Here is a 24,913-nt window from a genome sequence, read left to right on the forward strand (position 1 = left end):
GGTCTAATGAGAGTTTCAGCTTTTACTTTCATGCATTCACAAAAGAGTTAATGAATCAAGCTCCGTGTGTCCTGCTACACCCGCCTCACCCGTCTTACCGTGCCTTCAGGGTCCACCAGCAGCAGGTGTTTGGCAATTCCATTGTGCATGCCTGTCAGTACGTAGGACCCTGGGTTGGTAGTGCTCTTACGGACGAGAAAGTCCCCGTCATTTTTCAGAAGTTTTTCAGCATCGCGGCGACTCATTTTACCGTGGTACCACATTTGGCCCTCCAGCTCCTCCTGAGCCCGGAAGGCCAGAGAGCGCACAAGCAGAGGGCTCGAGTTGTCCACGGATGCTGCCTTGTGAAGACCGGATACCTGGGACTGGGCCTGTCCCTGAGACTGGGACTGGGACTGGATTGCATCTTCGAAGGGCTCTGGCACGATGAGGACAGTGCCAAAAGGTGAGTTAAGAGAGGAAAAGTAGGTAGAGGAAATTAAAAATTGAAATCAGCATAACTATCAAATAGACAAAAACGGAATCTAAATGTGTTTCTTCCTTTTGACTTTGACAAATCAAATGTTGATTTTGTCAATAACTGCAATATATGAGCTTCATTTTTCTAAATTCAGAGTTCAACAGAGTTGATCCTCAAAATAGAAACACATACTGTATTCATTCCCCAAATATACTCCATCCGCCGTGCTGTGATAAAATATTTGTCCCCTTCTTGAGCTTTTGGTTTTTTGCATATTGTGTATATTATCATATAAAGATAACACACGTAAATCCAAACTGCAGCTTTTAAACAATGATTTTATTTATTGAGGGGATAAAACTATCTAAGCCTACCTGGTCTATTTGAATAACTGTTAAATCATGAATTAACTACATGAATTTCACTAGCCATCCTCAGGTCTGATTATTGAGAAATCAATTAAATAGAACCTGCCTGACAAAGTGTAGGTAGCGAAACAATCTCAAAAAGCACCATATCATGATCTAAAGAACCAGCTGAGACACAAAGTCTTTAAAATCTAGCTAGAAAGCCATTTCTAAGGCTTTGGTAGGCTTTGGTACTCCAGCAATTCACAGTGAGAGCCATTAGCCACAAATGACTCAAAAATGTTAATGAAGGTTTTGGAGTGAAAATCCAGACATAAATTTGATTGGGATGCTGACCGTACACAGGGTGCTCATACTCAAAAATTCTCCAGTGTGACTGATTTCAAACAATTCTGCAGAGGCCACAATTCCTCCACAGTGACGTAATATACTCATTGCCTGTTATCACAAACAACTGATTGCAGTTCTTGCTGCCAAGAGTGGCACAACCAGTTATTAGGTTTAGGGGGCAGTTTTTCCACACAGGCCCAGGTAGGTTTGGATACCATTGTATTAATAAAAGAAATCCTCACTTTGAAACTGCATTTTTTGCATTTACTTTATTTATCTTTGCCTAGTGTTAAATTGGTTTGATGATCTGAAACATTTAAATGTGACAAATATACTAAACATCCCCTGAATGTGCCTGTACTGTTTCCCATAGCATGTAAACTGATGTGATGATATGCTGATGACACTGTTTTGTGTCTGATGGTTTGAAAGGTATGCTAAGCCAGGGTCACAGAGAGAGGGCTGCTGGACTGTCAGCTGCCTACAAAGGTATCAACCTATAACTTAACCAATCAGAGTCAGTCAGTCATTTGTTGTGATGATGAGGAGCAGCTCAGAAACTGTACATATAATATTTATGAAATAGAATAGTAACAATGTATATATTTTTTCAGCTATTTTTTAGTTTTTGTTGTGTTTTTACTTGTTATATTGTTATCTGTTGGCCCTCTTGACCAGGTCTCTATTGGAAAATAGGTTTTAATCTCAATGACTTTTACCTGGATAAAAAAAAAAGGTAACAATTAACATGAACTCACTAAAATGTGATTAACTGTTATAGAACTACAGTAGGTGGACATTGAAGCCTGAATTTAAAAATTTCCAAAAGAAACATTCACATTTAAATTGCACAGCTCATGCTTTACATGTAATTTGTGTCATGGTTTCTTCATGTGTATGCCTTTGATCTTCCATGTGTATTAATAGCAAAGCTAAAGCTGAAGTTAGAAGGAGGAAGGGGACAACCACACACTGCCATTATCACAGTCGTCCTTTTGTCTTCATACTGACATGATGTTATTATGACGCCGAGCTTAAGTCACTGAGAAACAAAATCTGGGAAACCTCTATAATTACGAACTCTGATTCTAGTTGTCTTACAGTATTATTCTGAAGGAAGCCAACAGATACCATTCAGCTTCTTTCTACTGCTTTATCATACAAGCATTAAATTATATTTTCATCAAAGTCATGAAAGATAAAAAGTGAAAATAAATAAAAATGTACTGGCAAATGTTAAACTATGTTTACCATAAAAATAAATCAGACAGTACTTCCATATCCAATATCTGAATACGAACTGACTTTTTAATACAAGGTAACGAAGTCTTACTCATATCAAACAGGTCCTTCTGTGGGCTCTCTTTGGCTGCAGCTGCCATGCCCTTTGTCACATTTTCAGCCTCTGCCTGGAGAGCTGCGAGCACCTGGGCATCGATCTGCTGGGTGTTCACATAGGTGGGCATTTCTTCTGCATTTGGTGCTTGACCTTTAGTCTCTGGGAGTCCACTTATATCAAATGATCCTAGAGATTTGAAAAAACAATCATTTATACTTTTGGAGGCATAAAATGTTGCAGAACTGAATATCTTGCATAGTGGATGTACTTACCCTGTTGCATGAAGAAAGTCTTTCTTTCATCTCCCCAGCTTTGCCGCCCTTGGTAATATGTCTGATCGACAGATCCTGGACCCATCTAATGACATGCAGAAAAACACTGGATATTTAAGATTATTTTGAAATAAATGATGATGTGTTGATAAGGTTTAAGACTATTTTAAGTATTGTTTACTTTTTATATATACTCACTGGACACTGTATTAGCCACACCTGCTGAATCGCTTGTTGACGCAAATGTCTAATCAGCCAATCACATGGCAGCAACTCAATACATTTAGGCATGCAAACATGGTCCAGGAGATCTCCTGAAGTTCAAACTGAGCATCAGAATGGGGAAGAAAGGTGATTTACTCGACTCAGAACATGGCACAGTAGTTGGTGTCAATCAGGTTAGTCTGAGTCTTTTAGAATCTGCTGGTCTACTGGGATTTTCCCACAAAAACATGTCTAGTGTTTACAGAGAAAAGTCCAAAAACAAAAGGAAATATCCAGCGAGCAGCAGTTACTCAGGATTAAATTCCTTGTTGATGTCAGAGGTCAGAGGAGAATGCCCAGACTGCCTCGGGTTTATATAAAGGCAACAGTAACACTCATTATAGCCAAGGTAGGCAGAAGAGCATCTAGCAGCAGAAGACCACACTGGTGGACACTCCTGTGAACTAAAAACAGGAAGTCGAAGCTACAGTGGTGTTGGTGGGGATGTTGGGGATATTTTTATCCAAATTTTGGGCCGTTAATACCAAAAACTACTCATTCTGCTTGAGTGTTATTGCTGACCACGTTTATACCCACAGTGTGCCCTCTTCTGATGGCTGCTTCCAGCAGGAAAATGCTCCATATCACAAAGCTCAATCGCAACTTGGTTTCTGGAATATGACATTAAGTTTACTTTTTTCAAATAAAGGCAAAAGGGGTTCAACCAAGTACTAGTAAGGTGTAACTAATGAAGTGACCAGTGAGTGTATATTCATGATTTCAGCAGGATCTCATTGGGCAAGTTTCCATTTAACTGAGATCTTGAAAAATGTCTAAATGGCACCCAGCAATTTAGGCTAAAATCAGACAACTGCTATGTGTAAACAAAATCACCAATGTAACTGCAGTGGGTCCAACAAGACTAAGTGTCCTGAGCATGACCATTAGAGCTGCCAGAATAAGCTTCCAAACTATTGGAGATTACAGTTTTTAAGACACCTTATAATTTAGAGGTATTATCATTAGGTACACTGACAATATAGAATACTGGAAACATGCTTAGAAAGGAATATGACAGGAATATAAAAGAGGTGAATCTCTGGTCATGGAGTGTGCATTGTGCCATAATCACAGAAACTGTCAAACAACATCAATGAAAAAAAGTGACACTATTTTGTATCATTTGAAAATATTGTTTATATCCTTCTGATTTCTTCCCCATATATCAGGACACAGGATGACACATTAAAAATAGCCAATCAATTTGTATACGTTTGTTTACACAAGAAACACAAAGTTAAACTAAGCTGTACCTGGCAACCATCTGCATTTTGATTGGTCAGCCTGGTGTCAATGAAGCCTCCAGGGGGAGGCATCTTCCCGGGGATGTTGTTATAGTAAGGGTGCTCTGCTGACTCCTCCTCTTCCTCCGTCCAAGGTAACTCCTCCATGTTTAATACCCTGAATGAACACTTCAGTCATGAAACTTAACACTGTACTGCATTGCTGTGCTGTATTTGATAAAATTATCACCTTCTATATTTTCTTGTGTTAGTGAACAGGTACTTTGTGATGCGCTATTTTTATCTCACCTGTCATGTGTGGACGACAGCTTGCTTGAGGGACACTGCAGGTACTGCTGGAAGCGAAGGTCAAAGGCCTGGCCGATGGTACTGATGACGTTCTGGGCTAGTCCATCAGAGCACTCCAAGATGTGGCACGCTGACAAGAGTCACAGCAACACATTTTCATAAGCATGACGCTGCAAGTCTGCAGAGCGTTTAATCAATGAATGCTCACCTCTTCTGTTAACTGGGTCCTTTGCTACATAGGCAACATAATCTGTTGTATCCTGTAATGAATGATACATCTTGTAAAATACCACTGATATAATTAAAACTAATAAAATAAAACAAACAGAATTATAAAAATTAGAAAGATATAGTGTAGAATTTTATAATACATTCCATTAAAATAAAATATCTGATTGGCAGTGTAAAGCATGCCCGTACTTAAAACAGCACTTATAATTGTATTAAGATAATTTTTAAACATCTTTAACAAAATGTAGTGTTTTTAAAGTCAAATTTCAAGTATTTTTTTAAAAATTATATCCTATTCTGTTATTTGAGTACTTACAGGGTCTCCACCTGATGCAAAGGAAATGGACTGCATGTGATGGTTGGCTATAATCTGTCAAGAAGAAAATACAGTGCATACGTGTTATCACATGGTAATGCATACATACAAGCATACATGAAGTCACTATGTTCTCATGTGTACTGATGAAATGATAAAATTTGAATTTCACCATCTGTTCTTTTATAAAAATAATTCTTTAAAAGCTGCCCTTCATCCCCTTAAAACTTCTTAGCAGTAAAACTAAAATATGCTCCTATCTTTCGTTCACTTGTTAGGTGAATGTTAGAATCACTATACCATGGAGCCATTCCAGTGAAAATGCTAAATAAAATAAAAATAAAATGCAGTTATTTCTGAGGTTTCAAGCATGTTTCACAACGTGCCAGTGTCGGGTTTTTTTTGGTCTTTACACCAGCTGTTTCCAAGTTCATTAAGGTGTCGGTAACTTTAGCCCTCTTTCCACTGTGTTCAGCCAGTTGAAACAGCTGTTTGTTCAAATACCCGGAGAGAACCTGAGTTTCATGGCATTGCAGTCTGAATCATGACATGTGTAAAATGTGTTATTGTACAGGTATTTCCTTGGAAATATTCTAGGAACTGCTAAACTGCTATTTTAGACTCAATGCTGTGTTCTTGCCTGCAGATTTTTGTTTTTACTAAATCTCTGGATATTCTTTTAAATAGATTACATTGAACAGATTTATGCTGCAGCTAATTAACTGCAGTGTTGCCTAACAATAACTTGCCTTTTCCATATCGAACTCTCATAGTTTGATGTTTTTCGTTGGGTTTCTAAAGCTCATGCTTTATTCAAACTTCATTAAAAGTTGGTTTGTGGTTGCTTGGATCGGCTGTCCAGCAGCCTACAAACACCCGCTTGTTGCTAATTTTGCTAGCTTGTAGGTCTGGATTGTAAAAGACATCTTTCACATACATGTTCGTATTCATGAGGTGCAACAACAATACAATACAATACAATTCATTCTCCTAAATATTTATCGTAGGTGAACTACATGGCCACGCAACAATTCAAGGGGAACTCCAACATGCCATTGCTTCACATGGCTTCGGCTTTTAGTTTGTTTTTAGTGCAGTTTTCTGTGGTTGTCTATACTTCTATTTCCTTTTGTACCAGGGTGTATTAGGATCTTGCTTTTTCCTATCAGAAACTACAAACAATCAAATCAAAGATTAGAGGGGTGTTCTAGCATTTAAGGGAAACTGCAACATAATTTGTAGCCTTGTAGCTATATTAGGTGTTAGGTGGATCAATCACTCCCCTCAAAGTTGGAATAACTATAACTAGGTACATGGCCAGGGATTATACTGCCTTGACTTTTATTGGTCTCTGGTTGTCACATTCCTGCTAGTCTCTTCCTGTCTGTTTGCCTCTTAAACTCTAAAACTCTTAAAAAAACAAAACAACTCACTTCCTTGATGTAATTGTCTTAAGCAGCAGTTTTAATATTGGTAGTAGTATTATGTATTTCTACTACATGTTCTGTAATTGTTAACAAAGATCCTGACTGACCTGTTTGCAGTCAGGGGTCATCAGGTTGAGGCTACTTGTGGAGATGTTGAGGTTGATGGACATGCCGGCAAACTGCAGATTGCTCTTCCCCAAAATACTGGACAGAGCTTTGGATGGTGGCTGTAAGGATCAGACACAATAAGACACAAATAAAACAAAACTGATTTAGCCTAGAATAGAGACTTGGAAGGTAACAAAATCAGAAGACGAGCACCTTAGAAGTTCCCCAACAAACATGAAGGCTCTGGAATTGTTTGCATCCTGGTACTTTTTTAAACCTCTACTAGTTTCCTTTGGGCAGTTTCCACTGTTTCTGCAAAGGTGCACTAACCAGCTGCTGGCTTTTTCTCTTAAACATAAAACAGTTCCTTTACATAGTTCACTGATGCATAACTGAAGTGCAACTGCATAAAATCTGTGGTAACATGATTGTTGCAAACACACAAACATGTGCTCTCCTCCTGCACGGAAATCCAGGCAGATGTTTTGTCAGTAAGAAAGACAAACAGGACTGTAAAGTGTTGGACAGGATATGTCCGATAAAGGTAGGATTCAAAGAAGCCAGAAAAAATAGTCAAAACCCATTCAAAATTCTCAGCGTGAAGCTGATGTCACAAGCGTGTGTCTGTCACACAGCCAAACCAGCAGCACCTTATACCATACATCGATTCTAAGAGGAAGAAAAACTAGCCTGCTTGGATTTTGTGTTATGTACTCTTCCCTGACATTTGAACAAGCTCTAGAGAGGAGAGCAATGCTTCATTTCACACCCCACATTAAGACACAGATCCTCACAGGCTGTGGACGCACACACAGAATACAGACGGTCATATACATGCGCACCCACACACACACTAGCTTGGCGTCCTAATCACAGATATTGTGCGCTACATGAGTCACTAAGCACTGTGTGCGGTGTGCAGTGCATCGTGGGCTGGAGCTACACCCACGCACACAGTCCCATACCTCTTCATCTCTCCCTCTTCTCTCCTCAGCCTCTCTCTTCTCTAATCTCCCCCTCTCTCCCTCTTTATTTTCCCTCTCTTTTTATATAAACCAAGGAAGGAAAGGAAACATAGAGATGGGACGCTATATATAGAATGTGCATGGGTAAATTAATATGTAATGCCATTTCCTATTTTTCCAGCTACTATATATCTTACTAACATTCAGGTCTCATGGAGTGGGCATTACTTTTCCAGTGATTATGCCATTCTTTTATCCTTCTTCCCTCCCTCCCATTCTGTACCATCCATGCAAGCTACCTTTCTCTTCCGCAGAGCTCCTTTGGTCCCTGGAACAGCCTCACACACCAGGCTGATGGCTTCCCTAGAAGGAGGGCAAGAAGAAGATGAACTTGTAATTTTGATTGTATTTGCAGTAACTAATCATCCCAATCATACACAAGAAACGTATTCTGTAACTTGGTACTAAACCTCTTCACACAAACATGCCTACAGTGATGATGTTAGTGCAGTAATCTTCAGCAAGTTCGACATATTTGTCATTTCTTTAAATTTTAGTCTAGCATGCTTATAAATGATTATTGGCACGCAACACAAGGTCCAGCGGAGGTTGATGGAAACTTGGTTTTTTTATTCAGATCTACAAAATAGTTTTTCTAGTTTCCAAAACCACAACATCAACCTTGTGGCAGTGCACTGAAAATTTGAACCTCCCGGGAGCAGTAGGTGACACATCAACAAAGTTGGCATGATTCATCCTCTGGGAACCTGAATGTGTGCATAAAGTTTAATGACAGCTCTTCCAATTCTTTCAACCAACCCCGTCATCCGAAAAGCTGTGCAACCAGCTTGGCTTATGATTGGGATGGGCATCCCATGATGCTTATGGCTAAGGCACAGATGGCATGCCTGCATGGCATGATCATTGTTTGATTTTCAGGGGGACCTTTGCTGCAGGTCATATGCTTCAGTGTCCATTAGTTCCTTTCTATCTCTATGCAAACTGTTTTGAAAGGCAAATTGTTAATAATGAAAACAGTCAGCTATCATAATATATATATATATATATATATATATATATATATATATTCTTTCTTCTAAGACCAACATGAGGTTCACATGTTTGAGTTCCCCTAACTTTCATAATGCCCCAAGGATACAAACTCCCAAAGTCCCTTTCATGTAGTACCATCAACATTTTAATTAGTCCACTACTTTGTTCTATGATAAAATGTTTTAAAATGGAAACATAAACTGAGCGCCTCAACTATGCTTTGAGCTTCGTTTTAATTTGTTAGCATGCTAACGTGCTAAGTCAAAATGATAAATATAATAAATATAAGGTGAACAGAACTGCTAGCATGAGCGTGAGCTTTGTTTTGGAAGTTACTGATACTGATGCTCCTCACTCAGTTTTTGAAAGTTTGACCAAAAAACTACAGATAATTACATTTTGATAAAATGACTTTGGCTCATAGAGATTTAAATAAAACAAACAAACAAACAAAACAAAACCCAGCATTGCAGTGTTTTGTTTTGCACAATAGGATATATTACAAATACTCTTGAAATGCATTGAAGGGAAATCTGAACACGTCTCTCTCTGTATGTCTTTTTTTGCCATGCCTCTCCATATTAGAGAGAAACATAAGCACACAAACACGCAGTGGCAGAGAGAAGGAGAGAAAGCCTGCTACTCTGTGTTAGCTAATGTTACCAACTTCAGGAAGTCAAGCAGAAAAGTAGACATGACACGAACCGATTCGCCCGCCGCCCTTTGCCTCACTGCACATCGGTCAAGGATTTCAGAGGCAGAAAATTCCATGCAAACAAAATGTGCATCCTAAATGTACTCTAAAGTCATATAACCTTAAAGTGTTACATTTTTAAATGTACCATTTTCTTCATGCAAGTTTCATTGTGCAGGCATGTAAGGCATGGTAGAAGGTGAACATTTTGTTCAAATATTGTTTAATACAAAATTGGCTTAATACAAAAAAATCAATGCATCTATTAGTGAGAAGTTTAATGATGTAATACATTTGGCCACAAGCAATTATATTTTTCTAGATACTGACAGCAAATGTTTGGATGCATTTTTTTTTCAATGAGTTTGACAGTTGAAATGAATATACAAAATATTTTGTTAATAGTGACTAATCTCTTATTGTCCTATGATTGTTATGTTATGCTATGTTATTTCTTAGATAGAAACCAAACTGGTAAAAAAAAAAAAAATCACATTAAAGGTTCAGTAATAATTGCTATCTAAGTTAGTCACTTGTATGTAATTCCTACCAACAGATGTAAGAAAGAGCAGTTTTATTAACCTCAGCATGTGAGGGTGCTTATTCAGCACTCTTTCATCGGTTGGATCATAAAATGTATTTCTCTACTTTTCTTATGTGTTTGTAAATTGGTTCACTTTTCAGAAACCAGATGTTGCACTTACACTTTCACAGTATTCTTTATATTCAACATACGGTTATAGCATCATTTTTCATTTTTTTAAAATTGTTAATTTCTTTATTTATTTAATTATTATGAATTAATTATTTTTATCATACAGCACAAAATGTCAATTCAATAACAATGACATAAAAATTAGGATTGTGAAATATCATTTTAGGTCTGGTGTCATATGAATACTGGTGCTGAAACCACATCTTCAATACTATCTGACAATGAAAATATGCAAATACTGCTGATGTGGATAAAACCTGGGCCTGCTATAAATCATCAAAGTAAAAAAGTAACTGATAAAAAATAAAGATATGGCATTTTATTGTTAATATTTTCTTCTATTCTGTCACGGTTTGCCGGGGCAAGCCGTGTGGAATTATTTAGGACCAGGACGCGGCAGCTATGGTGCAGGTGAGTATTTATTAACGAAGGAAATACAAACAGCAAAGGCACTGGGAACATGAAACTGGAACCTAAACTGGGTAAAACTAACAAAACAAACCAGAAACGAAGATGCAGGGAGGTCCGGGGAAATACACATGGAGAGATGCAGGGAGACCGAGGGGAAACAACACAGACGAACCAGCAACTAACAGAGGCAGACACGAGGTTAAAGTACACAGAAGGATAACGAGGGGATGAGACACAAAAGGAGGGCACAGCTGGGAGTAATCCGACCTGACGAGACAGGGGAAAAGTATACTGAACACACTGAGAACAGACACGGACCTTCAAAGTAAAACAGGAAACATACACGTAATGACATAACACACCAACTTAACACAGACTGGGGGACACAGAACATAGGAACATGAACCATGAAACAGAAGAGTACAAACACCCAAGGTAAACCACAGAATGATAATAAACTAAACATAAACACGGAGTCACAGACTCCGGACCATGACATATTCTATCTTTTTGTTCTTGTTTTGTTTTGTTTTTACAGTAAATTTACAGGAAAAAGTTACTACAGTGGCATTTCTTTGCTGCACTTATTTTTCTTAAGACGTACTTAAATGTGTTTAACTAAAAGTGTTTTTTTTAACCTTGTTTTATTTAGATTGAACATGTTTGACACCACAGCTGGGATAGGCCCCAGCGCCACCCGTGACCCTGAAAAGGACAAGAGGAAGCGAATGAAGGGATGGATGTTTGACACCCCCACATCCTTTTGCCATTGATGTGTTTCAGTTGTTTATTAGAAATAAAGTAATGGATTTAAATAGTTTTAAATGTGGAAATTGTTCATTGCTGAACAATTTGTGTGTGTGTGTGTGTGTGTGTGTGTGTGTGTGTGTGTGTGTGTGTGTGTGTGTGTGTGTGTGTGGCTGTTTAAGTATTTTATCAAATTAAAAACTCTCATCATAAGCAAGAATCCATTTAATTTCAACTTGTCTTGTCCTTGAAGAAATATAAATGTGTGAACATACCTTGTTATTTGTGACCTTGTAGTGAAATCCAGGGATCTCATCGACCTCAGGACTTCTATACAGCCCAGATACTGCAAAGTAAGAATGAAAACCCTGTGTGAAATAAACAAAGACTACACATCATTATGCACAAAACAAATCTTTGTGTTACCTTTCAAGGCCTAAAAAAAAAAAAAAAAAATTACTGCAGTCTTTAAGAGCATACAAAATCACCACACACACAAGTTTTGACACAAGGGGCTTGTTCTAGAAAGGAAAGAAATGGACCCATTGTTTAACATCAGGCATGATACAGTTATTAAAACTTGTGACGCATGCATGACTTTCAAAAGCAGCGGGGCCATTTAAGTCAAGTTATTGTTACCTACTCTGAAAAAAAAACTATATTAAGTTTGAGATGAAGAGATTGTATTTGTTTGGAAAGGAAATAAAATATTGAGTTTCTCTAACTTTTTAAACGCTCACTTGCCAGTTCAATAGCTATATCTTGCTAACTCCTGGTAGGACCACCCTTTGGTCTCAGAACTGTCTTAATTCTTTGAGGAATAGACTCAGTGAGGGGCTGAAAACATTCCTCAGAGGTGGCAGGAGGCTATTCCAGCAATCATAGAGTGAGAGGCAGGGTACACCCTGGACACGTCACCAATCTGTCGCTGTACTCCATCTAAATATTGCAGCAGAAACAGAGACAAAAATTTCCCAATCTTCTGTTGTCCGATTTTAATGTCAGTGTTAACTGTAGCCTCAGTTATTTGTTATTAACTGACAGCTGTGGCACCAGTGTGGTCTTCTGCTATTCAGATATGCTCTTCTGCATACTTTGGCTGTAACAAAGGGTTATTTGAGTTATTGTTGCCTCCCTCTCAGCTCACAGCAGTTACAACACTTTCCTCTGACATCTGACATTAACAAGGCATTTTCACCAAACAACTGCTGCTCATTTGATATATAAACCCTAGAGATGGTGATGTGGAAATATCCCAGTAGATCAGCAGTTTCTCAAATACTCAGACCAGCCTGTCTCACGCTAACCACCATGCCACATTCAAAGTCACTTAAATCGCCTTTCTTTATGATTCTGATGCTCGGTTTGAACTTCAGCAGGTCTCTTGGACCATGTCTAGATGCCTAAATGCGTGATTATATAGGACAAAAAGTTAAACAGGTGTACCCAAAAAAGTAGCTAGCTAGTATTTATGTAGTATAATTAAAGATAATGGTGAAATCTGAGATCCTTTTTGAACAAAACAAATTAAAATAATTATTTTTCAATGTATGCTTTTGTAAAAAAAGAGCTGCAGGAAGACCGACACCCAAATTACAACAACAGTTTGTTTCATGACCAAGCAGATGGTTTTCTAGTTAAAAATAAAAGCATCCAGCCATAGAAGAAGTTTACAAAGTTAAATTTAATGAAGCCAAAGTTGATGCTAACTTAGAAATAAAACAAGTCAAGGTTTATTCACCATTAAAAGTTTCCTTTTAAATAATCAAATCATTTCCAGAACCAGACTGCAACAGCTCATGCACAGGCCAGGAACATTTGGTGCTGATGAGTTCCATCACTTTTAAAATCATATTTTGAATTTCTCTGTAAACAAAACAGACTTCCAGACACATCAGTGTTTCCACTCTGGCCTTTAAAAAGAGCCAGTTCAAGAAACTAACTTGTTACAATCATAAATTTCCTTTTATAACTCTGTGTCTTTCTGCTCAGCATTTTGCACTCAAACAAAAATATTATTTTGTCAACGTGACATTCTCAAATTGCCTATGTTCTCTATTTTTATAAGGGTGTGTTTGAAGTGCGTGCTTTAGCAGGGCCAAAAATACATCAAGCACTTCTAAAATTAGCAGAGCTCTATTCTGAGCTCACGCAGGGTTTATATTCCCTTATGTTGTATAAGAACGCACATAACCAAAACTCTAAAACTGAATTTCGGATTAACTAGGTTTCCAAGTGATCTAGATAAAAAAATAATAATAATAATACAAACTGTAATTAATTTCAAACATTTCTAAATATTTAAGTCATACTGTATATTGCATTGTCTAAACCTGCTTTTGCTACGGTGTTTATTGTGTGCATTATCTAAAAATTTCTTCTGTATGAAAAGTGTGAAAAATCCATTGGTTTGTGCTCACAAACACAAATTGCCCCAACTTTTCATGACAGCATGCACAATTTTTAAACTACTCTTTTAACATGAAGTATATTTAGTGTCTGCAGCATCTTTTTTCTTGAGACTCTTGGGAGGAATCGTCCTGACAACTGAACGCCCACCTTCAAGTGTGGCTTCTTTCCCCTATTTTAAAGGTGAAAATGTTTGTATATTTATGTTCAGAATCATGAAAAAAGGGAACATTTGTGTCCAAAAACAGGAATCGGTGGATAAAAAGTTTCAACTTTACACAGACTGCTTTGAGACTGTATTGCTTCTGTACAGTCTAGACAGGATAATCAGGTCCAGGAAATAATGCATGTGATCAATAAAAAAGAATAATTCATTGGTTGCAATTGAATTTAATAATCAAATAATCATGTAAGAATCGTTGGGGGGGGTTTTAGGCAGTAAAACATTTATGGGATACAACTTTTGCAATGCGGCAATGTGGTCAGGAATAATAACATAATTTAATAAATATAAAGGACTGGATTTATGTTGATCAGGTGGCCAAGCACACGTTTGCCACATCAGCTTTGCAAACAATCGATACGTCAGTGTTATTTGGTTCTGAAATGCAAAGAAAGCAGATCTAAGAAATGTAGAAAGTGATCGGTTAATTACAGCTTTACTATTCTGTATTTCTTTTATTGTTTATGTGAACATATTATACAGTATAACCAATTCTATACATATTATTTTGTTAGTATTTGTCACATATTGCTCCTGTAAGTACAGTGGTAGGCTTGTGCTAGCCTTGAGTACTTGGAAGAAACGACAACTTGATTTTCATTAACTTGAAAAAGTCTACTTGCCTTCTTTTCAATCATTCGGGACCTGGATGACTCAGAACCTACACAGACAGTGCTATGCATATAGCCTGAACTCTGACCTTCCTAAAAACACAATGAAATACTAGGAAAGACCCCTGTTAAATCTGCTACCAGAAAACCTTATCATATCTAATGTGCATTTCTTTTCTTTTTTTCTATTTTTTAAAAACACAACACTAGTACGAGATAAAAGTGAGAGTGTAAACAGCATCACTGTCAGTCAATGCCGCTTGGGGGTAATGGTGCGTGATGTGCGAGGAGTGACCACATGACGCTAATTAAAAGTGCTGTGAGCAGAACACCACGTTGAACTCAATACACACGGGACTGAAACCACAGGGAAAGCCGGGGGTGGAGGGTGAGCACAGGACAGACCCATTTCCCCTCTCACAGTGTGGCTGCTTTCAGCGGCATTGACTGGACAAATAAGTGCTCTCTGCCTTAATGCAGTTAATGGAATGTCACGCTGGTCACAGATACTGTAGGCTTTGTTTGGGCTAGCTGTAGTAGGTGTCATATGATGGCAATCGTAACTTGATTTGGAAGATAACACATTTCCCCTGGCAGTGATGGCCTCAATTTTCATTTTCTCCAAAAAGCTGCATTTCTCTTTGCACTGCAGTACAAGACAAGGCAGAAAAAAATAGCAAAATTATTCCTTTACTTCACCCAGTAAAAATGTTCGCCCCCCCCTTTCACACCTTAAAGAGCCAGGACTCTGCATCATCACTCCTTATGCTAGTGACTCATTGCTGGCATGATGACATTCGCAGCTCCTGTAGTTGTGCGCCAACTTGCTCACCTTTAAATGATGTACGATGGTTGGACAACAGTAACAGCAGCCAGTGATAAGTGTGTTAAGACGAGGATGCTCCGAATATTTTTTCCCATTCAACCCATTCACTGTTGGCAAGCTAAAGCAGCCACAGAGGTGCACAATGTACAGAAATAACTCATCACCATGGTTACAAAAGCATAACGTTGCCTCTCTGTATACATGAGACTGGCCAAAATATCGGAGAAATGTAAATGCTTACACAATGTTCACATTGATAATTACCGTTTTTGTTTTGCCATTATGAGCTTTTCCTCTACTTTTCCCCTTAATGGTGACCTTCTCCTTTTTTCCTGAATTATTCAGTGCCAGTTTTCCGGTTGCTGCTATTTCACCCAGCCTACATACACCCACTCAAGGGCATGTTGTGAGAAACTACATTATTCCCACCCCACCCACCCCCACTTGCAGGTAGCTAAAACTCGACTCATTCAAAGAAAAGAGAGAATGGGAAAATGACTGGGATGAACAAAGAACAAAACGAGTGAGGGGAAAGAGTGAGTCCACCAACCTTAACAATGTATGTGACTCCGGGACCAGAGATCTTCTCGTTTGAGTCTAGCCATCCTTTGGAGGGTTTGCTCACCAGTCCACCGCCTCCACCTGGATTCCAGTCCTCTCCGCTGGGCTGGTGCTCATCCAGCCTGCTCTTCTTGCTCATGCTGACAGATGGCTCCAGCTGTGAACAGGGGGTTGAATGGGAGGCCAAACTGCACAGAGAGACACCCGCACCAGAGGCTGCCGCTGTAGCTGCGCTGGGACTCGGGCAGCCTGAGCCTGATCCCCCACCCCCCTGCAGCTTTGACACAGCCAGGTCCTTAACGGCCGAGGGCAGACCCTTTATGCCGAGCAAGCTGCCGGAGTTGCTGAATTTCAGGCCGGACACCTTGTTGATGAGCGTACAGAGGGTGGTGCCTCCATCTTCCAGGTGGTCAGAGCCATGGCCGGTGGGGTTGCTGGAAGGAGCGGTGGCGGAGGAGGGCTGAACCTCAGTCGGGGGTGTGTAAGACGTCTCGGCTGCAGACTGGGGGGTGGCCGAGACCTTGGGGTTCATGGTCAGGCCGTGAAGAAGCTCATCGACGGATGTTACTGACTCATTTCTGAAGCGGTTGTATTTGGTACGGTGAAGCATACCCTTCTCTCTCTTTGCTCTCTCCCCTCTCTCCACCAACCAACACGCACAGCCTGCCTCGTTCACAAGCGTGCTGGCAGACGTGGCTGAGCGGTGCTGATTACCCTCTCCTGTAACATAGTAGCAACGGTAGGCAGCAAACGCCTTTTTAGCAATCACAGGCCACCTGACTGTAATTTTCTCTATTGAGGTTACAGTGGTGGTTGTGTTGAGCTGCTGCTGCTGCTGCTGCTGCTGTTGTCGCCAAAGTCCAATCTGCTCTCTGTAAAATCCAGAGCTGCAATCCAATCCGTCAGAGGAAAAATATACAGACACAATCCACGGAAACAACACTGAAGCAGAGGGAGGGGGGGAAAGGATGGAAAGGTCTCTAAAAGGCTTCCAGTGTTGTGGTGCAGCTTTTAGTTTCCAGCGGTGACGCTGCTGCTGATTCCTAGCTCAAAATCCAAAAAGTTAAGAACAGAAAAAGATCTGTGTTGTTGATGATCACGGACACTGCAAGGGAAGAGCAAATACCCTCTACTGACTGCTGCCTGCCTGCCGGCTCAGAGCTAAAGCATGACTCACTGATCTGAGAAAACCTTCTCAACAAAAGGCTTGCTGAACACTGCAAATCACTTCCTGTTGGAGGGAGAGGGAAAAAAAAACCTCCCACTTACAGCACACTAGAACCAATCAATTTTTATATTCCCCAGTCTCATATTCATTCTCCATAATTCTTTTCTTCTTATTTGTTTTTCTGTGAAAAGGAAATGAGGGATGAGAGGTAACTTGATTGTCTTAGTAACTTCGTGAAGTAATCATTCATATTTTGCTGGAATTTGCGTCTTGAACAGTGCCATAAAACTGACGACCTAATAAAAGTTTGATAAAAGGATGACACACCATAAACTAATCACTTAGATGACAGTAAATGAAGTGAAATATGTAATGAAAACATCCTTTCAATTCACAGCTAAATCGAAGCGCCTGTCAAAATCTTATGGCACAAAAATAAAATAGACATTTCTATTTAAAGAAAAATAAAGATTCACCTTAAAATGATGCAAAAGAAATCTTCATAAATCATCAAGAGAAGCAATATTGCAAAATTTTAGTATGATTGGAAATAGGTGAAACATTAATATATTGCCCATGTTCAAGTATAATTGCATATTGTGAGCAGACATCAGTCCTGGACCACTCACCAAAATCTACCACCAGTTATTTCCACAGCTATTTATATTCGAGCATCAATTATATATATAAAGACTAAAGCAATTTTACTTTTTTAAGCCTAAAAATGTTGACAATCTGCAATAGCAAACAGTTCAACAATGAAGCAGAAACAGATTCACAGCCACTCTAAAATACCCAGCAACTGGTCCAGGCTGAACTGCATGAATGATACGACTCAAACAAACACATTCTGAACGGCATGTTTCTCAGGCAGATAAGTCAATGAAATAGCCAGATGGATAAAAGGGGAAAAAAAGCTTCAGAGTCTCCTTAAAACCAACAGCAATGAAGCATCTTTGTCTCCCGGCAGCAGAAAGCACACATTCATATAAAATGTCCTCAAGAGCATCTAGCAACGGCGAAAGACTGACACTCATTCATAAGCAGCTTCCACTCTCACTGTGCTGCAGATTTCGCACTGCAGTCCCTCCCAATCCCTTTCCTGCCTGGCAAAAGGAAAAAAAAAAAAAGAAGAAGAAGAAGACAGCACGTCTGCCTTCTCGCCTCAGAAACAAAGGCAAACACAGAAGCAGGGGGGGAAAAAGGAAAGCCCTCGGAAATCAAAAGTGACGGCAAAAAGACAAAGCAGAAACGGAGCAGTGGACAAGAGAAAAAAGGCATGCAGTTTTTAGTCTTTTATGTGAATGAAATAGCAGGCTGGCATACCAGTGTTTCTGTGAATGGAAGCAAGGCCTTTCTGCCTCTGCAAGGCAATCCCTAGGGATGGCATGGTCTTATCCAATGAGGAGCCAGCTGGATGACTCATTCAGAGGAGGCTAGCAGAATAGTGGAAGAGACCATTCCAGACACAGGTGTACATTCTGTTTTCTCTTAACTGTCCTTTAAAAAGCCTACGTGCATCATCAGACATGAGATGTTTGCATAATTAAATAAGATAGTGTTCTGTTAACAGAGTGGGAAACAAGAAAAAGGTACAGGACATGAAACAGGAGGAGTAAAGCCACCCCCGTGATTTTGATTGTCACCATTATCACCTTTTTCCCCTCTCTACATTCATGTGAACAGTTGCCACCTACACATTTAATTAGTAATTGACTTTAATATGTCTCTCACTCTCTCTCTCCCTATACATACACACACACACACACACATATGTGTATGTAATTATATACATACATATCTGAGGGCATTACAAATGCGCTACAACAACAAATATATTTAGAGCTAAAACTGGACATTTGTCACATGAAAATAAATAATTACCATCCATATATATTTTATTTGGGGTTTTATTAACTTGCAATATGACAATAGTATTTTTTTTTAAGTTAAAGTAACATACTTTAAAAAAAAAAACTAGCAAAGGTCAAGCAGGGAAATATATCCACTGATCAATTTGCAGATATTACTGGTCATATGTGTGTGTGTATATATGGAACATAGGACAAACCGGCACCATGATCAAGCAGATTTTCCAAGAAAAACTTGCTTTTTGCTGCATGTTAATTTATAATTTTACATAAAGCATAAAATGGACTAAGCCTGGTTTCTCATGCTGTGTTACATGCATTAAATTATAATACAATGCTCAAGAAATAAAGGGGGCATCGCAGGATAACACAAAGTCAGTGTCCAATTAAGAAGCATAAATCGTTATACATCCATTTCATCTGCTCATCAGTTGCAAATTACAACAACAACAAGACAACTCCCAAAAAGGGAATGTTTTTTCAGATAGTGACCATTACTCTCTCCTTATCACTGAGACTATACCTCCAGTCATTTCAGGTTGCATCATAGCACATCAAAACATGCTTTCACAAAAGTCTTGGCCGAGTCTCCTAGCACACTCTCAGAAGTAAAGAGAAGACATGAGGAGATGGGCCATTACATGAGGACACTGGGACCTGGCAGGACTCCGTGTGGCTGGTGTGAGGGCCTGACTTTAGCTCTTACATGGTAAACACATCAGAGGGTCACCCAGGCAACTGGAGACTGAAAGTGACCAGCTGTCGACTTCAAAGTTGATGCGCTTCATTGTGGACGTAGCTTAATCCACCCATCCTCTTACTGTTATCCAAGTCAGGTTCGTGTGGGCAGCTGGAGCCTGTCCCAACTATTATAGGGCAAGAGATGGGGTGTGTCGTAGTGCAGGGAGAGAAACCTCCTACGGACAATTTAGAATCACCAATTAATCTAAAACCTGCTTGTTTCTGGACTGTGGGAGAAACCAAGAGAAAGCTGACAGCAGCACCAGCAGAACATGTAAACTCCACACAGAAAGGCTCCGGTCTGGATTCAAACCCTATAACTTCTTGCTTTGAGGTAACAGTAACAACGCCAATCACTGCACCACTCTGCAGCCCCTGCTTTTTAGAATATTTTTGTTTTCAAATTTTATGTGCAAGAAAACTATTGACATGCCGTCTCACAAAACACAGTTTTGAAACTATACTCTTAGTGCTATTGCTTCAACCTACGTGCATTGAGTAAGACAGCTGAACTGAGTTTAAAAGACATCGACTTGTGGGCTATAAAGTACTAGACGTAGTGTCCTGGAGTCCTGCACTGTAAATAGGTATCGGAGTTGTAGTTGAGCTAATGCAATATTTAAGATGATTGTCACTCAGCTTTCTGTGACGGTGGTTTTATTTCTGGGTTTCTGTCAACTTGAATTTACAACCTGTTACCTGAACTTGCTATTTTTTATTTAAAGTTAAGTTTCAGTTGTTGAGTGTTGTGTGCACAACTTTAATCTTCTGGGTTGATCTAACTTTTTTTTTTTTTTTTTTTTAAATCACATGTTACCAGTTGACATCATTAAATTAAACTGTCCCAACACTTCTCCTTTACCAGTGTGGTGTGCAGGAATGAACTATGATGGCTGGTCACGACAGGCGATTTTTGCCTATTGACCGACACTCAGCAGGAGTTTGGTGGTGCAGTATGGTGCTTGGCCTTCTCAGTATGATGCTTCCTGCCATATCAGGGGGCCATCTATGAACAGGTCACAGAGCACCTGATAAATAATAAATACCAGGTCTGACCTGGTATTATAAAAGCTTCTCTTTCAAGCTAAATAATGAGCTGACTGTGACATGTTAACATATGCAGCTGGCAAGCGTGCCTGAAAAATCTAATTTGACAGACTTTAACAAATAAATGGACACGGGTAAGAAAACCTGTGGTCACGGAAACAAACTATAATTTCTAGGTGGAATACTTGGACATGAACATAAAAAGAAGCCTGATGAATACTGGAAACACTTTTTTTGGTAACATAAGGCTAAGAGGCACTGGTTTAGCTCAGGTGGATCCAGGATGTTTGGCGTGAACGTGGCCTTACTACCACAGTGAAGGTACAGTTCCAACCATGAAGCTCACAGGTGGGAGTGTGATGACATGGACATGCGGGATTCCAAAAGGTGTTGGGGAGTTGTAAATATAAATGGAATCATGAGTACCTGTGGATACTAAAAAACAAACAAACAAACAAACAAAAAACACGGGTGGAAAGGAATCTTCTAACAAAATAAGAATCCAAACACATCACAAGACTTTCCATAGGACAAAAAGTACTACCTCACCAAACTGTATGACTTGAATCCAGAAAAATAATGATAATAATAAAAACTTTAGAGAAGAAGGTAGAACAACAGATCCTTTTCTGTTTTTTACAGCTAAAAAATGCTTCTGTGGGATGGCAGAACTTCTTTCCAGAAACTGTGAGCAACATTAGTGTTCTCCATGCAAAAGAAGACTGGGTCTAAATTATAACATCGTGGCATATTAAATTATTGGAAAAAAAAAGAATTGGATATAATGGATATAAAAATACTTTTGTAAGTAAGAACATTAATGCACATGTCACTTAATATCTGTCTCGTTCATTTTTCACAGGAAGGTTAAGATGGATAAGAAAGGAGACACATTTCTACCATGTCATTTTCCTGCCCTACATCCATCGTCCAATTCCGGGTCTATTTCTGACCATATTTCAATACCACTGTTGCCTATGGTTATACAATCATGTGTCATGTGTCTAAAAAACTCAATGAAACACAAAATGATGAATAGCAGAAGGGAAAAAAATATTGATAGCTTGGCTAAAGAGAGCAGAGTGATGTAAGAGTTTCCGATGTGGACAATAAAAGCCTTTAGAGCCGTTTTTCATAATCATGTCTGGGATATCGTTTGAGCTTTCTGTAAATGGTTCATTAAAAAGCATCGGAAGCACAAGAAGATCACAAGAGATCACAAGAGTATTCTGGGTTTCCTAAAGGATGTACTATAAATCAAGATTAATGCTTTAGCAAGCTATGTCACAGAAGTGGCTAGCTAAATCACTGTGGTAACTTACTTACCACATGTTTTGAAGCACTGTATAGAGTCGATGTTGGAAAAACACATTTTATATAGGCAGTTATCAAGTTGTACATGAGCTTTTCAAGTTCAAGCTGTGCAAACTGTGCATTGCATTGTAACTGGAATTTGCATGTATTCAGTTAGGGGCACAGAAAATGTATAGATGGTTTTATACTTGGTTCTAATCTGCTGCCAAGTCTGCCTTACACTGCTTGAATTGGAACTACTAGAACACAGACTAAAAAAAATCAATCAGACCATTCAATCAATAAAATAAATTTCACTCTGAGCTGGCAGAGTCATTTCCATGACTCTGTTATTAAGCTATGAGGCAGTAACCTTTAATGTTTAAATGTATCCAGGTTAAAGTTTCAGAGCTCTAATGTGCAGCAGTCATGTAAGCTATCATCAATAGGTTAACATGCAGCTTGTCCTTTTTTTCAAAAGTGTTGCAATTTTTGTTATATTTTGTATACTTTTGTGGTCTTTATAGATTTTTATCATTATCATCTGATAATGACTCTGAATAGAGTGTGTACAGTCACAGGGATCATTTTGTCCAGAAGAAGAGTGTTTTTATTTCAGTGTGCAAAGATTCTGAAGCAGAAGGCCCAGCTTAACAGGGAAAGTTGATAACCACTGTAGTAATACCCCTTTCTCCAACTGGAGTTTAGGTTTTGTCAAGCCAGTTTATACAAAGCAAGTGTGGCTGTGTTGAATTTGCTTCATTAGTATACTCTTTAGGTCCTGAGTGTAACTAGTGGTTTGCACCTTTTTCATTGGTGAAGATTGTTGATTATGATAATTATACACCTATCTCCTCAAGAAAGTTCTTGACTTTGCTAGATGTTGTGAAGGGTTTTCCTTACCAAGGAATGTAAGAATACCAGGCTGTTGATTTGGCCACTCCAAAAGGTTTTGCTCTCTCTCTCTCTGATAGGTTTATTTTGGTTTTTTAAATCAACAGTGGCCTCCATCACTTGCATCACCAACTCTTTAATCCTCATACTGAGAATTTCAGTGCTACTAAATGCAACTTCATCACTTGGAATCAACAACAGAATCTGTTTAATTTATCAAGAAATAACAAGGGAACAAGGTGTACCTGGCCATGAAACTGCTTGTTGATCAACTTTCCAATTAATTTTGAGTCTCGAAAACAGAAGACTACAGTCATATGAAAAAGACTGTTTTCACAGGATTCACGGGAAGTACAACTGACCCATGATTCAGTAGCCTGTAGAAACAGCTTAAGCACCAATAACTTAGTAACAGTTTCCTGTATGACTTCTCACAGTGTTGTAGAGAAATTTCTGCCCCATGCTTCTGTGAGGACTAGAAATGTTGATTTACAAAACCTGTGCTAGCAAATGGTATGGGGACTGTAATTAATTTTAGATCGCTTTAATAGTTAATTGCATACTGAGCACTCAAAATAATATAAATATAAAAGTTACAGATTCACATTTCATTTCTTTTATTTATTTCACACATGGTTCAACAGTGTTTCTTTTCCTACATACAGAACCTCCTTCCCATTAATATGACACTGCACCCATGGGTGAAAAGGAGCAGGAAGAAGAATAAATTCTTGTTAGCACCTGCCCCCTATCTGCAATCCAAATATTCTTACAAGAGGGCGCCAATACCCCCCAAAAAACCCTCTAACATGTATCTTTATGTAACAATGCAAAACTAAACAACAAATCAATATAATCAGCCATATACAGCATTAAATGGCAATGAAATTTTTTTTCTTCCACATTTAGCCCTAATTACTTTCATGTTCTTCATACTGATTTATCCTTTTAAGTATGTAACACATTTTAAAACGGTGCATGTTTGTACAACTCTTGAGATTATCTTCAAGAGAATCCCATATTCTTATACCTTTAACTGTCGGGCACATTTGCCTTTGTGTGGTCTTAGCAAACTTAAAGTCAAACTTTCTTCTACTGTCCCCACTTCCTGAACACAATACAAACATGTGTTATTTTTTGCCTTGCACGTGAATAATAATGTCTGTAATTTCACTAAGTCTTCAAATTTCAACAATTTCGATTTTATAAACGAATTATTTGTATGTTCTCTATATTTAACATTATGAACCATTCATACCACTTTCTTCTGTAGCAAGTATAGAGGATGTACATTCAACAAAAATATAAACGCAACACTTTTGTTTTTGCTCCCAGGCCACAATTGACAATCTGATAGACTCCATGCGACGATGTGTTGCACTGCATGAGGCAAATGGTGGTCACACCAGATACTGACCGGTTCTGGGTCCCCAGACCCCCAATAGCGCAAAAAACTGCACATTCCAGGGTGGCCTTTTGTTGTGGGCAGTCTGAGGTACACCTGTGCACTACTCATGATGTCAGATCAGCATCCTGATGTGGCACACCTGTGAGGTGGGATGGATTATCTCAATATAGCAGATGTGCCCACTACCACACATTTGGACTGATTTGTGACCACTGTTTGGGAGGGATGGTTATATTGTGTATCTGGAATGAATTTTAGGTCTCTACGTCCATCCCATGGGGAATGGGAGCAGTAACAAAGGTGTTGCGTTTATATTTTTGTTGTGTATATAAGTCACGTATGTATTCCCCCACACCTCAGCACAATAACCGAGATAGGGGGAAATTAGTGAGAAATATAAAATATGCATTGCCTTATAATCTAATATATCTCTGACATTACCCAGAATATAAATATTTTTAACCATCCTTATTCTAACATATTCAATATGAGATGAGTTCAGTAACTCTCTCAATCGGAACTCCACCAATGGATAGAATTACTTCATCCTCTCTTACCCGATTTCCAAAAATCATAAATTTCGTTTTTGTCAAGTTCAAAGATAATTTGTTTACATCAAACCATTTTTT

The 24,913-nt window shown here is 38.8% G+C and overlaps 1 protein-coding gene across 2 annotated transcripts in view; it reads right to left on the reverse strand.

Annotated features, from left to right (window-relative positions):
* Positions 1–24,913, reverse strand: part of shc3 (SHC (Src homology 2 domain containing) transforming protein 3) — a 28,761-nt gene that overhangs the window by 2,611 nt on the left and 1,237 nt on the right. Inside the window, exons 2-12 of one of the 2 annotated variants that reach the window (XM_026173612.1) lie at positions 15,852–16,582; positions 11,508–11,578; positions 7,912–7,975; positions 6,647–6,766; positions 5,113–5,166; positions 4,774–4,825; positions 4,566–4,695; positions 4,287–4,434; positions 2,770–2,854; positions 2,492–2,683; positions 99–418 (exon numbers count right to left, since the gene is read on the reverse strand). In XM_026173612.1, coding sequence (XP_026029397.1) covers positions 99–418; positions 2,492–2,683; positions 2,770–2,854; positions 4,287–4,434; positions 4,566–4,695; positions 4,774–4,825; positions 5,113–5,166; positions 6,647–6,766; positions 7,912–7,975; positions 11,508–11,578; positions 15,852–16,472 — 1,857 coding nt within the window. In that variant the 5' untranslated portion in view covers positions 16,473–16,582. Of the gene's footprint in view, positions 1–98; positions 419–2,491; positions 2,684–2,769; positions 2,855–4,286; positions 4,435–4,565; positions 4,696–4,773; positions 4,826–5,112; positions 5,167–6,646; positions 6,767–7,911; positions 7,976–11,507; positions 11,579–15,851; positions 17,212–24,913 lie in introns of both variants that reach the window. The other variant, XM_026173611.1, reaches the window with a different exon arrangement.

This window comes from Astatotilapia calliptera, chromosome 7, assembly GCF_900246225.1.
Source record: "Astatotilapia calliptera chromosome 7, fAstCal1.2, whole genome shotgun sequence".
Classification (NCBI taxonomy): domain Eukaryota; kingdom Metazoa; phylum Chordata; class Actinopteri; order Cichliformes; family Cichlidae; genus Astatotilapia; species Astatotilapia calliptera.